General features: G+C 38.3%; 1 protein-coding gene across 1 annotated transcript in view; it reads left to right on the forward strand.

The window, feature by feature from the left end:
• The window catches only part of pth1r (parathyroid hormone 1 receptor), a 52,203-nt gene that overhangs the window by 13,808 nt on the left and 18,762 nt on the right, over window positions 1-19,633 (forward strand). The window contains exon 2 of the mRNA XM_085389437.1: window positions 16,731-16,833. Coding sequence (XP_085245563.1) covers window positions 16,731-16,833 — 103 coding nt within the window. The remainder of the gene's footprint in view (window positions 1-16,730; window positions 16,834-19,633) is intronic.

The following is a 19,633-nucleotide window of genomic DNA, read 5'->3' on the forward strand; positions in this document are numbered from 1 at the left end:
CCTCTCTGCTTTTGCTTCACTTTCATACCTTTTACAAATTAATACTTGCTTCTGAAATTGCTACCTTTTGTCTGTGGCCACAGGGCAAAATAATATAATCTAGTTAGTGAAAAAGCCCTTAAATGTTTGTTCTAATCAGTGAGTTTAAATGCATTACTCCTCTCTTGGGCATTGGATCTTTGCTATAGAGCAACAGAGTGGGGGAAATAATGGATTTCTTGCTGTTGGAACCTGGTGTTAGTATGGAGCGAGTCACTGTGTGACCAAATAATTTTTCATACATTGATTTTGAATTTAATATACAGTGAGGTGAGCAACAGAGAGTGAGGGAAGGATCAGAATCATCAGCCTCATGAGAGCCACAGGAGGCCAGTTTTTGGTTTCAGTTTTTGGGGCATGTATTCTTACTTTACATTCAATGTTTCACTGCTTTTTTACAGCCTTAAAATGTTTTGCGCACACTCAGCATCATGCTTCTTTGCTTCAAGATGATGAAATCACAAGAACACAGTCTTTATGGTTTTTTCCCCCCTTTTCTTTATATAATGAAAAGGGGGGAAAAGGGGCTTTTATACTTGTGTTGGAGGTATAGTCATGGATGATGCTCTAACCACTGGAAGTATGAGGCTGAGTGGAGATGGCTCAGTGACACTGCACTCTGATTGAGTGGAGTCACTGAAAACACCAAAAATAACACATTTATACCTCAAACAACAGAGAGAATCGTGTAATTGGGGCGATCGTGGCTCAAGAGTTGGGCGTTCGCCTTGTAATCGGAAGGTTGCCGGTTCGAGCCCCGGCTTGAACAGTCTCGGTCGTTGTGTCCATGGGCAAGACACTTCACCCCTTGCCTACTGGTGGTGGTCAGAGGGCCCGGTGGCGCCAGTGTCCGGCAGCCTCGCCTCTGTCAGTGCGCCCCAGGGTGGCTGTGGCTACAATGTAGCTTGCCATCACCTGTGTGTGAATGTGTGTGTGAATGGGTGGATGACTGGATATGTAAAGCGCTTTGGGGTTCTTAGGGACTAGTAAAGCGCTATATAAAATACAGGCCATTTACCATTTACCATTAATTGTGCATGATGGACTGAAAAATCAACAGTAGCACATGAAGCTGAAGGACTTAAGAGCGGGTATTCTAGTGCACAGAGGGTATTTATACCCAACTTGGATAGGATATAATTTCTCCATCCTAATAAGATTAGGATGGCAGATCTGAGACATCCTGTTTTGTAATTTGGTTTTTACAGCACGTGTTGTAGATTTAAGCAGTATGGAGGTGTAACCTCAGTAAGCGCTCGTTGCTATATGCGCTTGCTGTCGTCAGTTTGCATGTTTGCCGGAACTTTCGTGCGATCAGCACAAGATTTACCTCACAGAGGCAACTTGTAGTGGGAAAAATAACCTTCACACACATACTCTCCTCACGCTGAGAGTTTTACTCTCAGTAGCTGACACCACCTCCTGAGATAACTGCAGAATAATCTAATTCTTGTAACTTTCTCTCAGGAGTGCATTCATCTGTGTGGCGTATTGACCGATGCATTGCTCGCTTTCAGAGGGCCTGTGAGTCAGACCCATAACGCATGTGTTAATACGCGAGTCTTCAGTTTCACCAGCATGGTAAGGTAACACCATGGCAGTATTTGACTCAGGAAAGGGGTTGTTTTCTTGACTTACCATGACCTCTGCTTTTTTTTTTTTCTTAACTTTTCCACTTGAAGAATGCCAGAATATGTGTAACTCAATGCCACTTTTACACCTCAATGAAAAAAGTTACACTTCTCACTGATATTCTTATGATGGTTCCTATGTTCCTATGACTTTAGCACCCACAAAAATATGGTGTTGTAGTGAAAACATTGCATTTTGTTTTATTTATTATTTTTTAAACTCCAGCTTCATTTGTTTAACCATGGCAACTCGTAAAAATCTGCTTCTTTAAACTCAGTGATGCTTCTCTTGATGCTTCTTCAAAAGCAACAGTAGTGAGCAGCAGTTATACAAAGATACTGACGAGAAACCAGCTGGTGATGTCAGTGATGCTTCACCCAATTGCATTTAACAATTTAGCAGAAAAACCTCTAATAATTTTTTCCTGTGGAGTTTCAGCTGACTAACAGCATCATGCACTGTGGTGATGCTTATCAAAGAGAAGCTGAATCTTTGAAGTACTCTAATTCATTGCGATAGTCTTTTCTCTCGTGTCGGTTTCTGATAAGATTAAGTCTGTGCAAAATTCAAATGCAAACAGTCTTGAGAATGACCAATATGAACATTTTTTTTATTTAAGCATTGGAACTAGAAATTGTTGGACCTAAGACCAACAGTGTATTATAATCTCAACATTGCTAGAAGTCAGGGACACGCTGATTGATTGTCAGCTCTGTGACGAGTTTGAGTCCTATGCAGTCTTTTTTCATCAGTTACCCGCTGTATCAATATTGTGGTGCAGACTTCTTTGCGGGCAATATGCTTGGAATCCCAGAGCACCTCCGTTGAGTTGACATGTGAAAATTCTCAGCTATGCAGATGCCTTTGCCATTGACCGACAGTTCAGCTCAGCCCTACCCCCACTGTTAGCGAACGGATTGAATTTCAAATATACAGACTCTTCCAGTCTCATTCTGTCCTTTTAAATGCAACAACAAATTAGGTCGGTAGACAGTTCCAAGTCAATTCCTTAATTACTGTGGGCACAGAGAGTAGGATTTCACACGTGATTCAGTTGTTTGCGTAATTTGGAAGCGGTTCAAATTTTGGGTAGGAATACTCCCCTGGCACATGGCTTATGGCTAAGAGGAGGCTGGATTTCTTAAAAGGACCTTTATTAGTTTCATTGCAAAACTCAGGGGCTTATGGGTTTGTAAGTATGCAGTTCACAGCTCCAGATTTTCCAGCAATAAGTAAAAAATCCTTACACTGCAGTACAGGGGGAAATCTCAGCCAATTTAAATTCAGATAACAGTGGGTGGATGGGTTTTTCTCTGTGTTAAATTGGTGGCATTTAAAGACAAGCCCCTCTCAATGCGGTTAAAAAGTTATAGTTTGAGTCATCACAGATCTCAAGTTTGAGTGCTTCGTATAAGATACTTGTTGGTCGTGGAGAGATTTAATGAATGTTTTCAGACTGACATTTACAAAAAGTACCGTTCATTGTGTAGTGAAGGTCAGACACATGATTAATTTCAAGTTTTGTCACAAATTATTTTGCATGAATTCTTCTTCCAGCATTATAGCTTATTGCTCATTGGTTAAGGTTCACTGTGTCTCTCTTTGCTAGACTGTGATTAATGTGGCCCTATTAATGTAATGAATAGAAATAAAATATTGCAAAAATTAATTACATTTAAAATATTTTTTTTTATATAATTTGGGTTATTTTATTGGTACAGGCAGTTTTTTTATTACAATTATTTGTTGTTTTATTTTGGTGGATTCAGTTACTATTAAATATTTAAAATTGCAAAGACACCAAAAATATTGAATTAGTGCACTGTATGAGTCCCACAGCGGATGATGGTGCATAGTTGGCACTCAGTCATTGAACTGTCTGCATCCATATGTGGACTAACTTCAATGGATGCAATATTTAAAATGTAATCCTTAAACATGTAGCATGGTGTATGATCTCCATATACACTGACTATTATTCAGAGCTTTATTGTTCCATATTCGAAGTGTATTTATACAAAATGTCCTTGTGTGATGTAGCTGTATTCATGGCTACAGAAATGCTATACTATACTTTAAACATGATGCAATGAAGATTTAAAATACATCAAAAATAAATGAAGGTAATAAATTTACCTTCTTTTCATAAAATCATTTCAATTCTATCTCATTTTAAAGAGATATGCACGTGTCCTCTCTCGTGGGAAATTGTGTTTCTTTGTAAAAAAAACAAACAAACAAGCAATTATTTAAGTAAGAAACATATATTTCAACCAGCCATTTTTACAACAAAGAGAAAACAAAATATACCAACAAGTGTGGCAGTATTGTTTTTGTCGAGGGTAAGGGTTAGTCTCAGTCTTGCATTCAATCATACATACTCCCATACAAGCATTTGGAGTGATAGCTGATTGTATTGAGCTGACCTGATGGGCAAGGAAGGCTGTTTATTATAGTGAGAAATAAATGATGTAGACATTAGGGTCTACATCATTTATTTAGCGTGCTCTTACTCACTGCTTTAAGCTACATTAGCCATTACAAACACAATACACTGACTGAATAACTATCCGATTTTTGACAAGAAAGAAGCATACCTATAATGAATAAGATTTACCCGTTGTTATTGTCTGTCTTTTAGCGGAGTTCAATAGTAAATCAGACGGGTGCTTTTTAAAGATCAAAATGTAAGTTTTAAGGTTTCTGCGGGGGCAATTAAGCTTATCTGATCTGCAATGGAAAATATTGGTTTCAGTTTAGAGCATATGACAGGACAGACGTTGTTTTGTCTGGGATGAATTTGAAAGGGATCGATATCAGCTAGAGAGAAAAACTCTGAAAACAGTATTGATATGTAAAGGATCAGCTGTCCTTTAATTCATCACTGCACTGCAACAGTAGGTGCATTTTAATTCAAAGATGTGAGCCTTTTCCCATTGTGCAACAATTCAAACTTAGTTTAAGGTTCGAAGGTTCAGAACTGGACTGAGTGGCTGTCTCCTTAAAAATAAAGTGGTCAAAAATATATATTTCTTTATGTGCAGCACAGCTGTTGCTTTTATCTCTATTAGCTTATTTTTACTTTCTATTGCTGTTTTCTGGTGAAGTACCAATTTGATATTTAGATTGATTATTGCTCCAATCCTGACTGAAAGAACAGTTTGTCAGTGACAAAATGCTACATGGGGTTGATCTCGTCAGAGTTCAGTTTCGTGCTTACTTTGCAGCAATTAAACCAGCTTTTCTTTGTAAGCTTTTTAAAACATGTGTTCAAGTGAGTTTACACCAATGAAAACCTCGAAGAGTGTCTCTTTCTTGGCCACATGCTTTTACTTTTGTTATTGCCAATCTTCACTTGTGGCTTGTGTGTGACAGGATGACAGAAAAGTGCAGTAATGAGTCTCAGACTGGGCTGTAATGAGTCTAAGTCAAAAAGTTTGGTTAAAAATGTTAATAGATTTTCATTTTTTTATGTATGACCCGTGGACTTTGGCTATTCTAATAGTAAGCACAAATTCAGGGAATTGATATTCTTGGATCTGTTTATTTTTCACATATTCTTTTACAAAGTCAGTAAACTAGCGTTGAAGTCGAGCTCATAACTGAATGATGAGTTTTGTCATTGCAATATATATAAAACACATAACAATGCAGTGAGAATAATATTACAGCAATCCCAAAAGGTTCATTCTGTTCATCTGGACGTAGCGTTTTCAGTTTCTCCCACTGAAAACGCTACGTCCAGATGAACAGAAACAACCATGCAGCAACTAAAAGGTATGTTATAGTTAGCTTTAGGATTCAAACTTAATTGTCATTACACATGTATGAACATGTACAGGATAACGAAATACAGTAGATAAAAGGGCTGCAGGTCGGACTCGAATCCGGGCCGGCTGCTCTCGGCCACGTGCCATATGGTTGGCTGCACATCCAACTAAGCTAAATCTGCACCCATGTTTGTGAGTCTGCTATGGTTCACTTTGGTCCAAGTGATGTTATCAAACAGCGAGTCCTAGGTTATGAGGGGACATCCACATGCTACCAAATTTTCTGTGACCGTAACAACATTAAAATTCAGCTATTAGATAAGTGCCATTCAGTCAGGCTTTAGTGAAGTATCACAAGACCTCCAGCTTCCCATGTTCACAACAGAGTATAATCACCACTTAAAGTAGGAACACATGCAGATGAACAGATAAGCCGACAAAGGACAGGAAGAGAGAGAAAACCTGCAGTCGCACACATACACGCTCAAGCACAAACAGACCTAAAGTAATGCTTTCAAAAGAAAACATATAATTAGACAAATTAAACCATTACTTGACAAAAACTCAGCACCATGACAATCCTGACTTTTTTCTGTTTTGCCACCGACCTTTTATTCACAGTTTCAAGTAATGTTTAGTGAAACAGGAGCGTGGTTCGAAGGCCTCAGCACCATTGGCCTTGTAAGAAAGTGTGGACGGCTCATGCTGACAGGTCAGCTGCAGGCCTCTCAGCTGGAGTACAGCACAAACAGTGTAGCCTGTGTCTGCTTTAATTTTCCCTGCTAAATAAAGTGCATCTTATTCACGTGCATTAATGTTAGTGTTTAAAAAATACATTAAATCCTTAAATGTTTTACTAAAGAGATCCTCTGTATATGTTTATCGCCAATAAGTCCGCAATAAAATATATCTGCATTTCATTTAAAGGTTTTATAGAATCAGAAAACCCATTCAGGCATTTTCTAGTGAAGTTAAAATTTGAGAAATTAGATAAATGTTTTAATGTATTTAGAAAATTCAGGAGTATGAATTACGGCTTTATTGAAAATGCAGTTTGAATTTTATTCAGTCTTTCTTAATAGTTTGTGTTTTTGCTGTATAGGTATTTTTCCTGGAAGCCTTGTCAGTTTTTATTTCAACTCTTACAACTGTATATGCAACACAAGATTATTTTAATTATCATATTGCAGGTCATGAAAATTTACTGCTGTCAGATTTGATTATTATCATTGTATAAATGCAGAAATATGAAAAAATGCACATTATGTAGTCTTGATCTAGAAATAATTCCACTGCATTTAGTGTGGTTACATAGGTGTTAATTACATTCTGAATACGTATTTGATATTGATTGTTATTTTATTAGCGTGGAGTATAATTCTTACACCCTGTGTGGTTCTATTCAATTTGAGAGCATGACTTTTCCTTTGCTTTTGATTTGAAATTATTGACTGCCCTGAAAAGCACTTCAATCAAGGTGACCATCTGCAAGAGGTTCACTCTAAGTGGCCCCCTTCAGCAAATCAGAAGAGTGCAATATTAACAGGCAAAGAGAGACACCTTGGGTGATTAAGCTATGTCCAATTAGTCCACAATTTTGGAGCTTTTTATTGGGAAGGCAGTTATGATGAGGGGTCTTATGCAAAAAGTGCCCTTGTCCTAGTTCTTAGCGGGCAGCGGGCCCCTTGGTGTCCCTTTGGTTAACAGTGGAAAGGGGCTGATTGAAGTGCTGTCCTCTATATGTGTTGTCTTTTTGTATTCATCCCCTTCCTCACTAAAATTATAATAATTCATAGTTATTCAAGGTAGACTGTGAAAATTCCAGCATGTCCATAAATTACTTTTAGTCTTATTAAAAGGATAAGCTGTCTTACCCTTTTCACCAAGACAAAGCTTTCTTGCCTCAATATATCTGTCTGTCTGTCTGTCTGTCTGTCTGTCTCCCTCCTCCTTTACCCAGCCCTACCTGACTGTGTTAAACAGACAGTATTACATTGTTTGGTGTTGACACATTGTCTGCATTACATGCAGCATGCATGCTGAGATTGCTCAGTGGTGTTTCACACTCATTTGGAATTGTAAAAGTTGGCTTTGTGATACTAATTGAAAAACTCCCTGTAGGCATAATATTGACAGCGAGATAGACAAGGCTCTGCGTATTATGTGAATTCACTGTTAATTATGGGATCAAGCAGCAAAACAAATATAGCAGTAGAAAAGATGCTGATATGAGTGAGTTGACTTGAATGAAAAACACTCACTGGACAGCTGGACAACTCATCTGAGTATTCTCACTGTCATCATTCATTGATGAAACTTTTTCATAAATGCCTGAATAAACTTACCTTTAGAAAGTTTTGAGATGTTTCAAAGTTTAACCTGTGACTTTTATTCTTGCTAAAGTATGTAGTTTTGTGGGGAGTCTCATTTAAAAATGGATGAGTCTGTCCATGGTAATAAATATTGCATAATCCTACTTTCTGCAACCTCACATAGTTAGCCTTGCCCTACAGTAATTGTAAAAACTATTTGCAGGTATATGATTGGATTGACCCACAAACCTGACATCATTCATTACTGTTACAGATGACAAAAATGGAATAATCAGTTTTGACTGATTGAAGCCTGTTTTCAGTCATGCATTTAATCCCTACTAATGTTTTACATCAGCTGATGTTATTTAAAGGGGTAATAGCTGTAATGCCAAGCTGTGACTGAGATGGTCTCATAATCCATTAATGCCGATCTGCACTATAAAGCCACATATGTAAGGTCTGAAAAAACACATCCAAAATAAGCCTTTTATGGGTTTTAAATCTACTTTAAAATGTATATTTTAACCTATAATCCTCTTATTTCATGCATAAAGTTGCATTTATGGCAGTGCATCATTCTGCTATTGAGGCCCAGTGACCTGTGAGCGTTGTTTTGTTTGTTTCATCAGTTGCTTTGTGACATCCGTTAAGACATTATGAAATGTCTACTGCATTTGACTGTTGCATAACCATTAGTTGTTTTTAAGCTTTTGATGAAAATTAAAATAGTGCATTTATATTGCTTTGCTAAAGCAACAGTCTGTAGTTGCTGTATTAAATCACTTATATAATGCAAGAATGATCCCTTTTTAATTTGTGAGAACAACAGTCACAGCTATCTGCCTTGTGTGCAGCCTCTCGGAGTACACACAATGTTTCCATCAAGGACAAAAGTGCTGTTCTTCAGGCTTACGACCAGAGCAGGGTATAATTAGGAACTAAATGCTGCTTTAAGTCAGAATGTGGTCTGCGAGCATTTCCAAAGGACAACCAGTCTTGTGGTTTGTGGTTTTTATCATCAAATGCAAATTGCACAGTTGAAGAGGAGTGGCACTGACTCATAGAGTTTATAATATCCAGGAACCTCATCCGCTAAAACATTCATGCGGCGCAATATGTCAAAAGTAACATATTCATGTTTTTTCCAGATAGTAGACAGCCCATTAAACACTAGATTCAGCGAAGTTATAATTTTCTAGAACCTTACTATTTTGTGAAGAAAAAACATGCAGGAAAGTCCAAAAGCCCTTGGGATCAAATTTTGAGCACATGCCAACAACAAGGAAGTGAATGTTAGCCTATGGTGTAAAGAATGGCAAATGACCAAAACAAGTACATAAAACAAACATTCAGCTGTATTCCTAAAATTGAGACGTTTCACAGCAACCAGAGTAAATATTATATGTGTAGTATTTATCATTCATGTGATGAAGTGTGATCTGGAATGGAAAGCCTTACTTATGACCATTACCTAAAAAAAACCCTTATCTTCGCACAGGGATTGTCTAACAGAGAAGCATTATTGGATGTCTCTGAACTTATAGAAAAATTAATATGGTTCCCACTGAAAACACTGCCAGAGTTGTGATGAGAGGTTCTATGTTGACAGTGAAAACATCTGCAAACACTGAACTGAAATAACACAGAATATGTGTCCAGTGCTTTTAAAGTCATGTGAAGTTTGGCCTAAAATAATTCTAATAATAGTTATAGAAATTTTGTTTCAGAGTTTCTTCTGCTTTCATGGTTGTTAAGGTTTTACCCACAATTTTGGTAGTATTTTTAAATATGAAATCACTGTAACCAATGAGCTCATATATGCCACTGCTACAGTAATCCTAGATACACTTGGGTATAAGATCAGGAATGCATATAGAGAAAGCCCTTATGGAAAGGTAGGCTGGAAGCCAAAATCAGGGAAACTTGAAAGGATGTTATAAAAGTTATGAGATGTGGGTACTGGATGGATGGGAATGACAAAAAATGTCCATAATTGGGGGCTCTACAAACTACCAAGCAAAGGCTTATAACTATGGTGACTAGGCTGAAGAGATACACCAGAGAAGCAAAGGCCAAGAGAATAAATGGTCTGTTTGCCAAAGATCCAGCAGCAACCTCCCAGAAAAAGAACCAGTTAACAACACAAAGGCAAAAATCTTATAAGGTGTCTCAAGAATGAAATGCTGATAGCACCAGGATCTGATATCCACACCAACTGGCTGAAGAAGTGGTACTCCATCAACAAACACCTGGCAACACAAAGAAGCAGGCTGCTAGTAGCAGGTACTCATCTTGACTTGCTAACACAATCATGAAAGATCCCTGCAAGTTTATGACACCATGAAACTACCATGCCAACTAGCTCTCTCTCTAAAACATGGAAGCTCCTCTAAGGCATCATAGCAACCAAGCTGAGTAGGCTTGACATGAGTTAACATATAAGCACAGCTCAGAAGGCATTGAAAATAATACCAGAAGGCCAAAACACCAACTGCTGGTTAATAGAGCACTACACCAGGGCTGTAAGACCAGGAAGACTAATCTCAGCACTGTCTGGTTGGACTACAAGAAAACCTACGACTCAATGCCCCACACGTTGATAGTGGAGTATTTGGCACTATACAAGGTAAAGTGTGTTCATAACATCAATCAGGAACTCAGTGGAAGACAACATTTGAGGCCATTTGGCTGGATAGGTGTGGCTGGAAAATTGCAAAGAGAGGTATCGTGATCAAGGCTGAAGGGGTTAAGATATCAGAAGGTATAATAGCAGATATACAGGACAGCTACAAATACATGGGTATCCTATAAGCCAACAGGGTCCGCAATAAAGATCCATGAAGATCAACCCCAGTCAAATATCTCAGTAGGTAAGATAGATCCTGAGAAGGTAGCAGTAGGAATAAGAGCTGAACTATCAATACATATGACCTACCACTCATCAGACTGTTACTCAACTGGAATAATAAGCTGGCCACAGGAGAACATAAATGCCACTGATGTCAAGACATAAAAACTCCTTACAACATATGGTGCTTTTTACCCAAAGTCCAACACGCGGAGGCTTTACAGCCAACAGAAAGTAGGAGAGCAGAGCCAGAATCCAGGAAGAAAGATGAAAAATCAATGAATGCTTTAGAAAGATGACCCCAGGGATAAGCTGCTCTAAGATTTCCTCAGATATCTGAAGACACAACAGTGATGAGAAACTATCATGGAATACCAAGCCACTGCATTGGATATATCATGGACTGATTGAAGAAGGGGTTGACATCAAGTAATCTGACTAGTGGCTAGAAAAGCACAAAAAACAGGGAAGTAACAGGGGCTGAAGGAACAACTGGAGCAGATGTGAAAGGTAAAGACCAAAGTGGCCCCACAATGATAGGAGCAATAAGACCAATAACGCCCAAGCTGGAAGAGTGGCTCCAGCAGATTCCAGGCACATCAGAGGCAGCTGTGCAGTAGAGTACAGTTCTAGGAATAGCTAAGATGTTGATGCATTTTTACTCACCTTCACCAAAGAAATTACTCACAAAAATATATATATTTAACAATTGTGCAGACTGAATTTTGAGCCAGCTTCACCTAACATATATTTATAAACATTCATTTATATTAAATCAAAAACTCTTCTTGATTTGAAAAAAAAAAAAAGCTCATAGCTAGTTTATGTAGTGTCTGTTTACCTCCATGCATTGAGTGGTTGCTTTGGAACTTTTGGTCTTGTGGATTTATTTTTTGTTTATTGCTAAAAAAAAGTAAAAAAACAAACATTCTGGCCAATGATAATTTCTTGCAGATCATTAATAATCCTTTCTCTTCGACTGTTGTCTTATTAGCGTAAACTGGATATAACCCCAACTCCACAGAAATGTTGGCTTTTCATAAGCCTTTTAAACAATAACACGGGGACAGTCTGATGTTGAAAAAGAAGATAAAAATGCACACCTTCGATACTGAAAGCTAAAATCTGCAGTGTCTAGTTCAAGTGTAAATGCTGAAATGGAGCACCGGAACATCTTTAACTATGGAAGAAGTTTTTCAGAGACCTACAACACCTTCTACATGCATGTAAAAAGCCAAAATGCATAGATGGGGCTCGTGTATAGACAGGATTTCAACAATTCAATTTTAACAAACTTCTGAAAGTAATCAAAGCTGTTGGGATGCATTTTTTATTGCCCACTGAGTTTAGCTTGAGGATAAAGTATATTAATTTTGGCAAAGGAATTGTCCCTACATTCAACTTTCTGGGAGATCAGTACAAAGTTCAAGCCACTTCGAAGCTGTAGTGTTTTGCTCAAAAATGCTTGCGTCTTTGCCGTCATGATTGGAACTCGCTTTATGTTGTGTTTTTGATAGAACTTTTTCATGGTCTGAGATAGTACTAATGAGATCACTGAGCTTTATTTTGAATCCAAATACACTGTTGACTCACTGCAGATAATTATACTCCACTGAATCCAGTGGTTTTTGTGGTTCATTTAAACTTTTTGGATACTCGAGTTTTTGTTTTGTTTTTTCTAATGAAAGTCTACCTCACAAGCTCCACCATTTGACTCTCTGATTCCGTGTAGGACATTACAGGAAATGACTTTGGTTAGCCACAACTTTCTTCAAAAAAAGAAAGAAGAAGAAATAAAAAGCGCAAAGCAGTCCGCAATGAAGGCTGTTGGTAATGCAGTGGAAACCCAGTGTCTCCACTCAATGTATGCATGGCGTCTAGCCATATGACACATTTCTGATGGACAGTTTATTAGAATTTTTTTTAACCTTTGGTGCAAACTATTTGAAAATCAACAAATGGACACTGAAAATATTTAACTGTCATGCCAGACAAATCAATCTCTGACAGATAAATACAACTTGCATTAATGACCAAATGCTGAAAATAGAAAACTAAAACTAAACTGTAAATGTGCCTTCACTCCCACACTGTATAATGTTAGCATTTCATCCTAGCGGTTAAACGCTCTCTTGACTGAGCACCCTAAATACAGTTCTCTCAATATTGGTCTTATATTCTTGCAGAGGGCTGCAGTTTAAGTCATCAAGCTGCAGTTTGCAAAGACAAATAGAAACTTGTGGTTTATCCAAGTGGAGTTTGTATTCTAGCGACCGGTGATGAAAACACACATATTTATATGTTGTGTATTTTTCTAATTCTCATTTTGGCACAAACTCAAAAGCATTTCACAAAAAGAATACTGTGTTTTGAATGCAATGCAGTAAATAAGAATGTCCACGTTTCTCCCTGTGAGAGGTGTGTTTACTTTGGAGGTTTGGACTCTGGCCAGTGGAGGAGGAATAGTTTTCAGAAATAATCACGGGGCATACATATTACCCAAGATTCTCCTCTTGAAATGGTAAATGATACTCCTCTATATCCCTGGATGCAGGAGTCTGGTTTTTAAGACAGAAAGCTGAAACTCCATGCCTCATTTTGGTTTACTGTTTCACAGGGGCTTAAACACCACTATAAAGGCTGGGATGTTTGTTCTTAATGTGCTGGAACAGCAGTCTCACTCAAATGGCAGAAATAACTTAGAGAAATTGCAATATTTCACACTGATTTGAAGTGTGTGGAAAAATTCAACATATATCAGCATAATGCATGCAATTATTTAAATGGTGAAAATACATTATGCAGCTTCAGCTAGCCTTGTCACTTATTCTCCAAATCTTATTCTCCCCAAAGAGCCCTCATTTGGTGTTTTACGGTGGTGATGAGGAAAATTATCTGCCAGTACAAATTCTCTCATAAGGCTATAACTACCTTAAAACCTGGTGCATGTTATTGCACCTTAATAACTATGCAGGAAGTGATCGCTCGTATCGGAAAAGAAATATATGATCTCAAGATAAAGCTGATCGTGATAACGCCTTCTGCAGCATAACAGTCCCCTTAATGTAGAGGTTAGACGTTCAGTGTTTTTCCTTTAATTTGTCACCTGTCCGCAAATAGAAAGAGTAATGATAGTGGTGTTATTCTTACCAGAATAACTTCCACATCCACTGTTTCTGATTACCTATTGGTCATTACCTAAAGTAAGACTAGGCAGCTTTTCAGATGAAAATAGTGTGAACGTCTCAGAAGCTGTCAGTGGAATATTCTATATTGGCTTAGTTAGTACAGTAAACAGGTAGTATCTATCCTTGTTCGCCTGCGGTAAAATGTTATTCCATCTGTGGTTGTTTACTGTGCAAAGCCATAAACGTCTTCATTCTGTAACCTTATTCAGTTCTCAGACTGGACATCCTTATTTCAGGGCTGAAAGTAGTGAAAATATTGATGGATTGAGGTATTGTGGGTTTGTATGGAGCAAACCCACAACGGCTTGGTATTTACAGTTAAATTTAAACCTCGTGAAGTTGCGTACTTCTGTTAGAAACAAAGTATACATGTCTTTGTTCCTATCTGTACTTATTTATTATATTTCTCATTATGAACAGGCACAAGAGACGGCTGAAAAAGTCTTGAAAAAGGTTATACAACAGTTGGTTCCTATACGGAGCTGTATTGCCAACTGCAAAAATATAAATACTTCTTAGTAGACTGTACATCTACTATAGTAACTGTTATAGTAAATAAGTACATTCTCTTAAATGTTGTACTCGGGAACCAGTGTAAAATTCTTGTAATTTATTTCAGTACTGCAGTGTTTCGGTACTGTCCTTTTTATGGTTGGTTCTCAACATTTATACTGCTGTTACTGCTGTAAAATTTCAGCATTTCATATACTTTAAATAAACACCATGGCAATTGGCTGTACTAAATTATAAATAAGAAGAATACAATATAAAATACTGTTGCAGAATGAGTAAGCTCACTTCCAGTATTTCTATACTCACAAAAAAGAGTATAAGAGTAAAAGTCTTATTACTAAAACTTATTTTTCATAAGATATTTTATCTATAGCTAGAGGCTTGAACACAAATATTAGAATGCAAACATCAGCTTTCATGTTGTTTCATGTGGCACATCAGACCAGGTAATGTTTTTCCAATCTTCTGTTGTCCAATTTTGTTGAGCCAGTGTGAATTATGGCCTCGGTATCCTGTTGTTAGCTGACAGGAGCTGTACCCAGTGCAGTCTTCTGGTGCTGTATCCATCTGCTTCAAGCTTTAACATGTTGTGCATTCGAAGATGCTCTTCTGCATACCTTGTTTGTAACAAGTAGTCATTTGAATTGCTGCTGTCTTCTATCAGCTCAAAGTAGTCTGGCCATTCTCCTCTGATCTCTGACATCAACATTGGATATTTTCTGTGGAGATCAGCAGGTTCTGAAATAACCAGGCCAGCCCATCTGGCACATTCAAATTCACTGAAATCACCTTTCTTTCACATTCTCATGCTCAATTGATAATGGCTACTTGGTTAAACACACTGAGTTGGTGCCATGTGATTGACTGATTAGATATAACAAGCATACCTTAAAAATAAGGTACACAAATTATTTAGTTAACATCTGTCTGAACAAATTAACAAATATTGTAGAGACTAAAATAAGATTTTTCAGGGCAACAAGAGAAAATCAATTATATTACTTATATTTAGAGATAGAATCAGGCATGATCATTATATCACAATGAGATTCGACAAGCAAGTCTCCACACCGCCTTTACTTTGTACCTGCAGCTATCTGTCCATGGTTATATATTCCATTGTGTCACGTTTAAAAAATATATATTCTAGATCCAAAATGACTGTGATAAATGTTTAGAAAGGTGAATTGTTTATGCATAGATTTACCTTGTTCTCCCTGCTGTCTCTTGCTCATCAGTAAAACAATTACTCGTTACTATTTGAAGTGTTCTGCTTCTTGCTTTCATAGAAGCAAAATTTGATTTCTTCACATCCAGACATGTAATTTGTGTCTGAAACTGACAGATGCAACTGCAGCCAGGCAGTCAGCTGCTCTGAGTAAACGTCTGTCTTTAATTTGCACTATTTGCTCTGGATCACTGGACCAAAAAAACAAGACTGTGTGTGTGTGGGGGTTTTTTAGCCGCACCTCCAGGCGCTCTGTACGGCATACGTGTTAGTTTATGTCTCATGGTGTGCGTCTTATAGTTTTGCTGCAGTGTGGCTCAGAGAACAATGATATTGCCTACATGACAGCATTAAATATCCTGGCGATCTAGCCTTTAGTTTAGGCGGCCTGTTTTTTCATTTCAACTCTTCTTGTCATGCTCTGTTAAAAATGAATGTTGTCGTTTTCAGTACAGTCACATTTGTCAATGCCCGAAGGTGATCCACAGGCAAACAGCAAGTCAGTCAGTGTGACCTATTAGAATGGAAAAAGTTTCCCTGACTGGAAAACCACACCTGCGTTACCACGTCACCCTCATATAAAACGTTCAGAACCTGAAAATATATAAGGGGTAAAAAAAAAAAACTGCATGGAATAAAATGTAATTTTTGTCAGTGTTAAAATTTTCCTCATGTCGATCAGTTTACCGCTGGAATAAGCCTGCATGCTGCGAGTGAAACTGATGCTGTTGAGTCAGGGAAGTTTAGCTTTCATTTTATCACAATAAGACTGATAGAACTCTTCAATGAATCCACTGATGTGGTCAAAGTACGGGACTTTCTAATATTTATCCACTGTATTACTGTCACTCATATCCGGTGAATTTTGGAGGTAGGAAACTGGATTTAATTTTTTTCTCCACAGCACCAGGAGCAGGGTTCCAGACAGTTTGACAGTTTTGAAGCAGCTGTAAAGAGAAATTAATGTCTAAGTCTGAACTGATTTTCATGCTCATTTCAGATCCAGAGGAGAGTCTACATCTGCAGCGAAATATTTACACTTTTATGTTGTTCTTGTCATTTTAACTGCCATGTAGCTGAGTTGTAATAGATGTTTTGTGTTGGAAATTTTCTTTGAAAGTATCTATTTTTCACACTATTCCTGTTTCCACTTCCATATCCTTCCGTTAACTCTGAGGCTTTCCCCCTGATTTGCAGGTTTACACCGATGATGTGCTGACAAAAGAGGAACAGTTAGAGTTTTTGTACAGAGCCAAGCAAAAATGTGAGGCCATCATCAAGGCAAAGCAGAGGATTCCTGGTGAGTACAGAAACAAATCTGTCAGTCTTTAGCCGTATGAGTGGCTTTGTGAGTCTGTAATGACAATACTGTTATTCTTCAGGGGGACTTGAACTTTCAGTATTGAATTTCATGGCAAAATGGTCAACAGCCACATAGGAGATTTAAGTAGGATTCATCATCAGGGGGCCGGAGGAATATCTGTATAAACCAGCATGGCTCTTTAATATTTGTTCACATATTCCATTGTGTGCTACAGCTGTGGATTGAGTGCAGTCATGTGAAAAAAAAATCACAGATCCCTAAATCCAGAATTAAACCTTAAATCGCCTGTAGGATGTCTTTTAGCTGGAGACTCATTTTTAACCTGGGGCTTGAAATGGATGTGCACCGCTTCTCTTGCAAAAGCTGAAATCTGTAAAAAACAACAAAAAACAAAAACTAGGTTAAATGGCATATCTGCACACCTGACCCCAGCCCCTTCCATTTTTTAGACTGGGGAAAGTGGTGAAAGTGGGGTGTGAGGGGTGGGGTGTGGGACATGTACGCACTTATCAAGGTGTGCTGTGGTTTAAAATAGGAACATTGCCTCCAGGTGTGCGTGTGCATGATAGTGCAGATTTGATTAACATTTAGCGCATGCACAGGACATTGTTTGCTTTTGGTTCATTGTTTACTCTGTTAGCAGGATTGTGATTCTCCTCATTCCAAAGCAGAGTAACAAAGGGATCACAGATTCAATGTTTGTCATGCAAATCACCCAGTAAAAGGGGTGTGTTAGAGAGATAACAGATACAAATCCATAAGTCGTCCCTAATAGCTTCTGTATATCGAATAACATGTCTTGTTTAGCTACAGATTATTATTACAAGATAACTAATAGCTAAAAACTGGAGGAAACTAATCAAGCAGAATGCGTGAAATTGAAATGGGATCATGCGTTTGGAAGGTGCCGCTTTATTTGCCTTTTATTATTGGTTTCCAATAGTGTGATGTTCCACTACCTGTTAAAGGTTTTTTAGTTAAAAGATTTCTGTCACAGGCACATTTGTCAAAGGCGTTATCACTTAAAAATAGTTTGGGGCTTTCCGCTTGTGAGGAAGCTCCCCAGTGAATTCTAGCTGAAGCTAGAGGTTCAATGTGGAGTGCAGTAAATCCCCCAGAGGCTGCACATGGCTGCCGAGCTGAAATATAATGTATGAGGCGGAGGATGCCATCAGACACGGGAGGTGTACCGAGAGAAGGCTGTGTATGGAGGGAGAAACCAATCAACAGTGAAGTTTACCAAGAACTGTGGAAGTAAACTGCATAACCAGCAACATGATGAACACAAGCTTGAAAGTAAAGAGTCCATCGAGACGCCATGTTGATTGAATGTGATTGGTGACTTGTTTGAGAGTGACTGTTGATTATAAGAGCTTAAACTAATCAACTGATGATGTTCATACTTCACCATAATAAGTAAATATTTAAATTAAAGGGACCGTTTTGCCTGTATTTCGCTGATATGTTAAAATCACGGCCCATTCTTGGAGCAGTTGCAAGACATTTTTTGTGAACTGTAAGTTGATGGTTACATTTAAAACCTCAGCTTTGTTTCCTTTGTCTTCTCTGTGGCTTTCCGAAGGCTGAGCTCGAAGGCAAACCTGGTCCTGGGGTGTTTTTCAATATTTATGGCTATCTGAAGAATGCCATTTTCCTGCAGACCCCAGCACACTGTATCGTCATGTGGTTGCTGTCATTCTCCCAGTTGATTGGAGAGGAATTCCACAGCCAAACCAATCATATTATTTTCTCTTTAACCCCAGTGCATTGTGGTCACATGAAATTCTTTGCCCTCCAAACGATACTCCTTGTAAATGAAACACATAATTAAAAACGTTTACTTCCTGGCTCAGAACACAAAAGCTATTGTTGACTGTTCCCTGTAGTTACATTACCCATGTGGTATGTCCCAACTTTTCATGGTTTTGATAAATATCCACTAGCTCAAATTAGATAAAAAAAAAAAGTCAGAATTGCTACTTTTGAGAATTGCAGAGGGCCGAGCAGCAGATTTTGTTTGCTTAGGGTTTATGTTCCAGCTCTTACAGCACGCTTAACAAGATGGCTATAGGCGCCAATGCAGAGGAGAGCAATCAGTGAAACATCAGAGATCTCGCAGACGAGAATCTATCCTGACATGTTGTAGTGACAGGAAAGGTTGGTGTCACATGTCCGCATGCACCTCCGAGCGCATGCTATGTTCAGTACGAACAATGGGATAAAACCTAACATTTTGCACTATCTTGACTAGACATATGGGACTATATGTACATTTATATTTTAATCTGGTATAAATAGTTGATAACCACGGCCTTATTGCACTCGCATGTTCCTGTGTCTGCACATTAGGGGAGACTTTGGCGCTCAATCTGGACTCTAACAAGCCCATCGGGAATGCCTGACTGGGATTCTGTGAAATGCTTGAGGTGCTGTTTAGGGGGTACATCAGCACAAGAGAGCTGACCTGCATACCTGATGATGCTGGTGTGCCGAATGTGACTCATCCTGCATGTAGTGGTTTTTTGCTGACCTCTTTTGGAAGGTTGCACATGTCTGTTCAATCACATTACAGATGAAGAAATTAGAATAACCCTATTACCTTAATATAGAGTAGAGTCCTCAGTTAAGTCCCCCAGTGTGGTGGAGACTAACGGCTTGAGAAGCACATATGTGCTCCTTGCATGTACTTGTTTTGAGATTTTCTTTTTCCCTGTAATGCCAGATGAATTGCTTTAACCTTCATTTCGATTTGATTTGAACTCCAGAGCCACATCTG

The sequence above is a fragment of the Rhamphochromis longiceps genome, linkage group LG18 (assembly GCF_057381845.1).
Source record: "Rhamphochromis longiceps isolate RC_006_pf linkage group LG18, R_longiceps_female_GT1.1, whole genome shotgun sequence".
Taxonomy (NCBI): Eukaryota; Metazoa; Chordata; class Actinopteri; order Cichliformes; family Cichlidae; genus Rhamphochromis; species Rhamphochromis longiceps.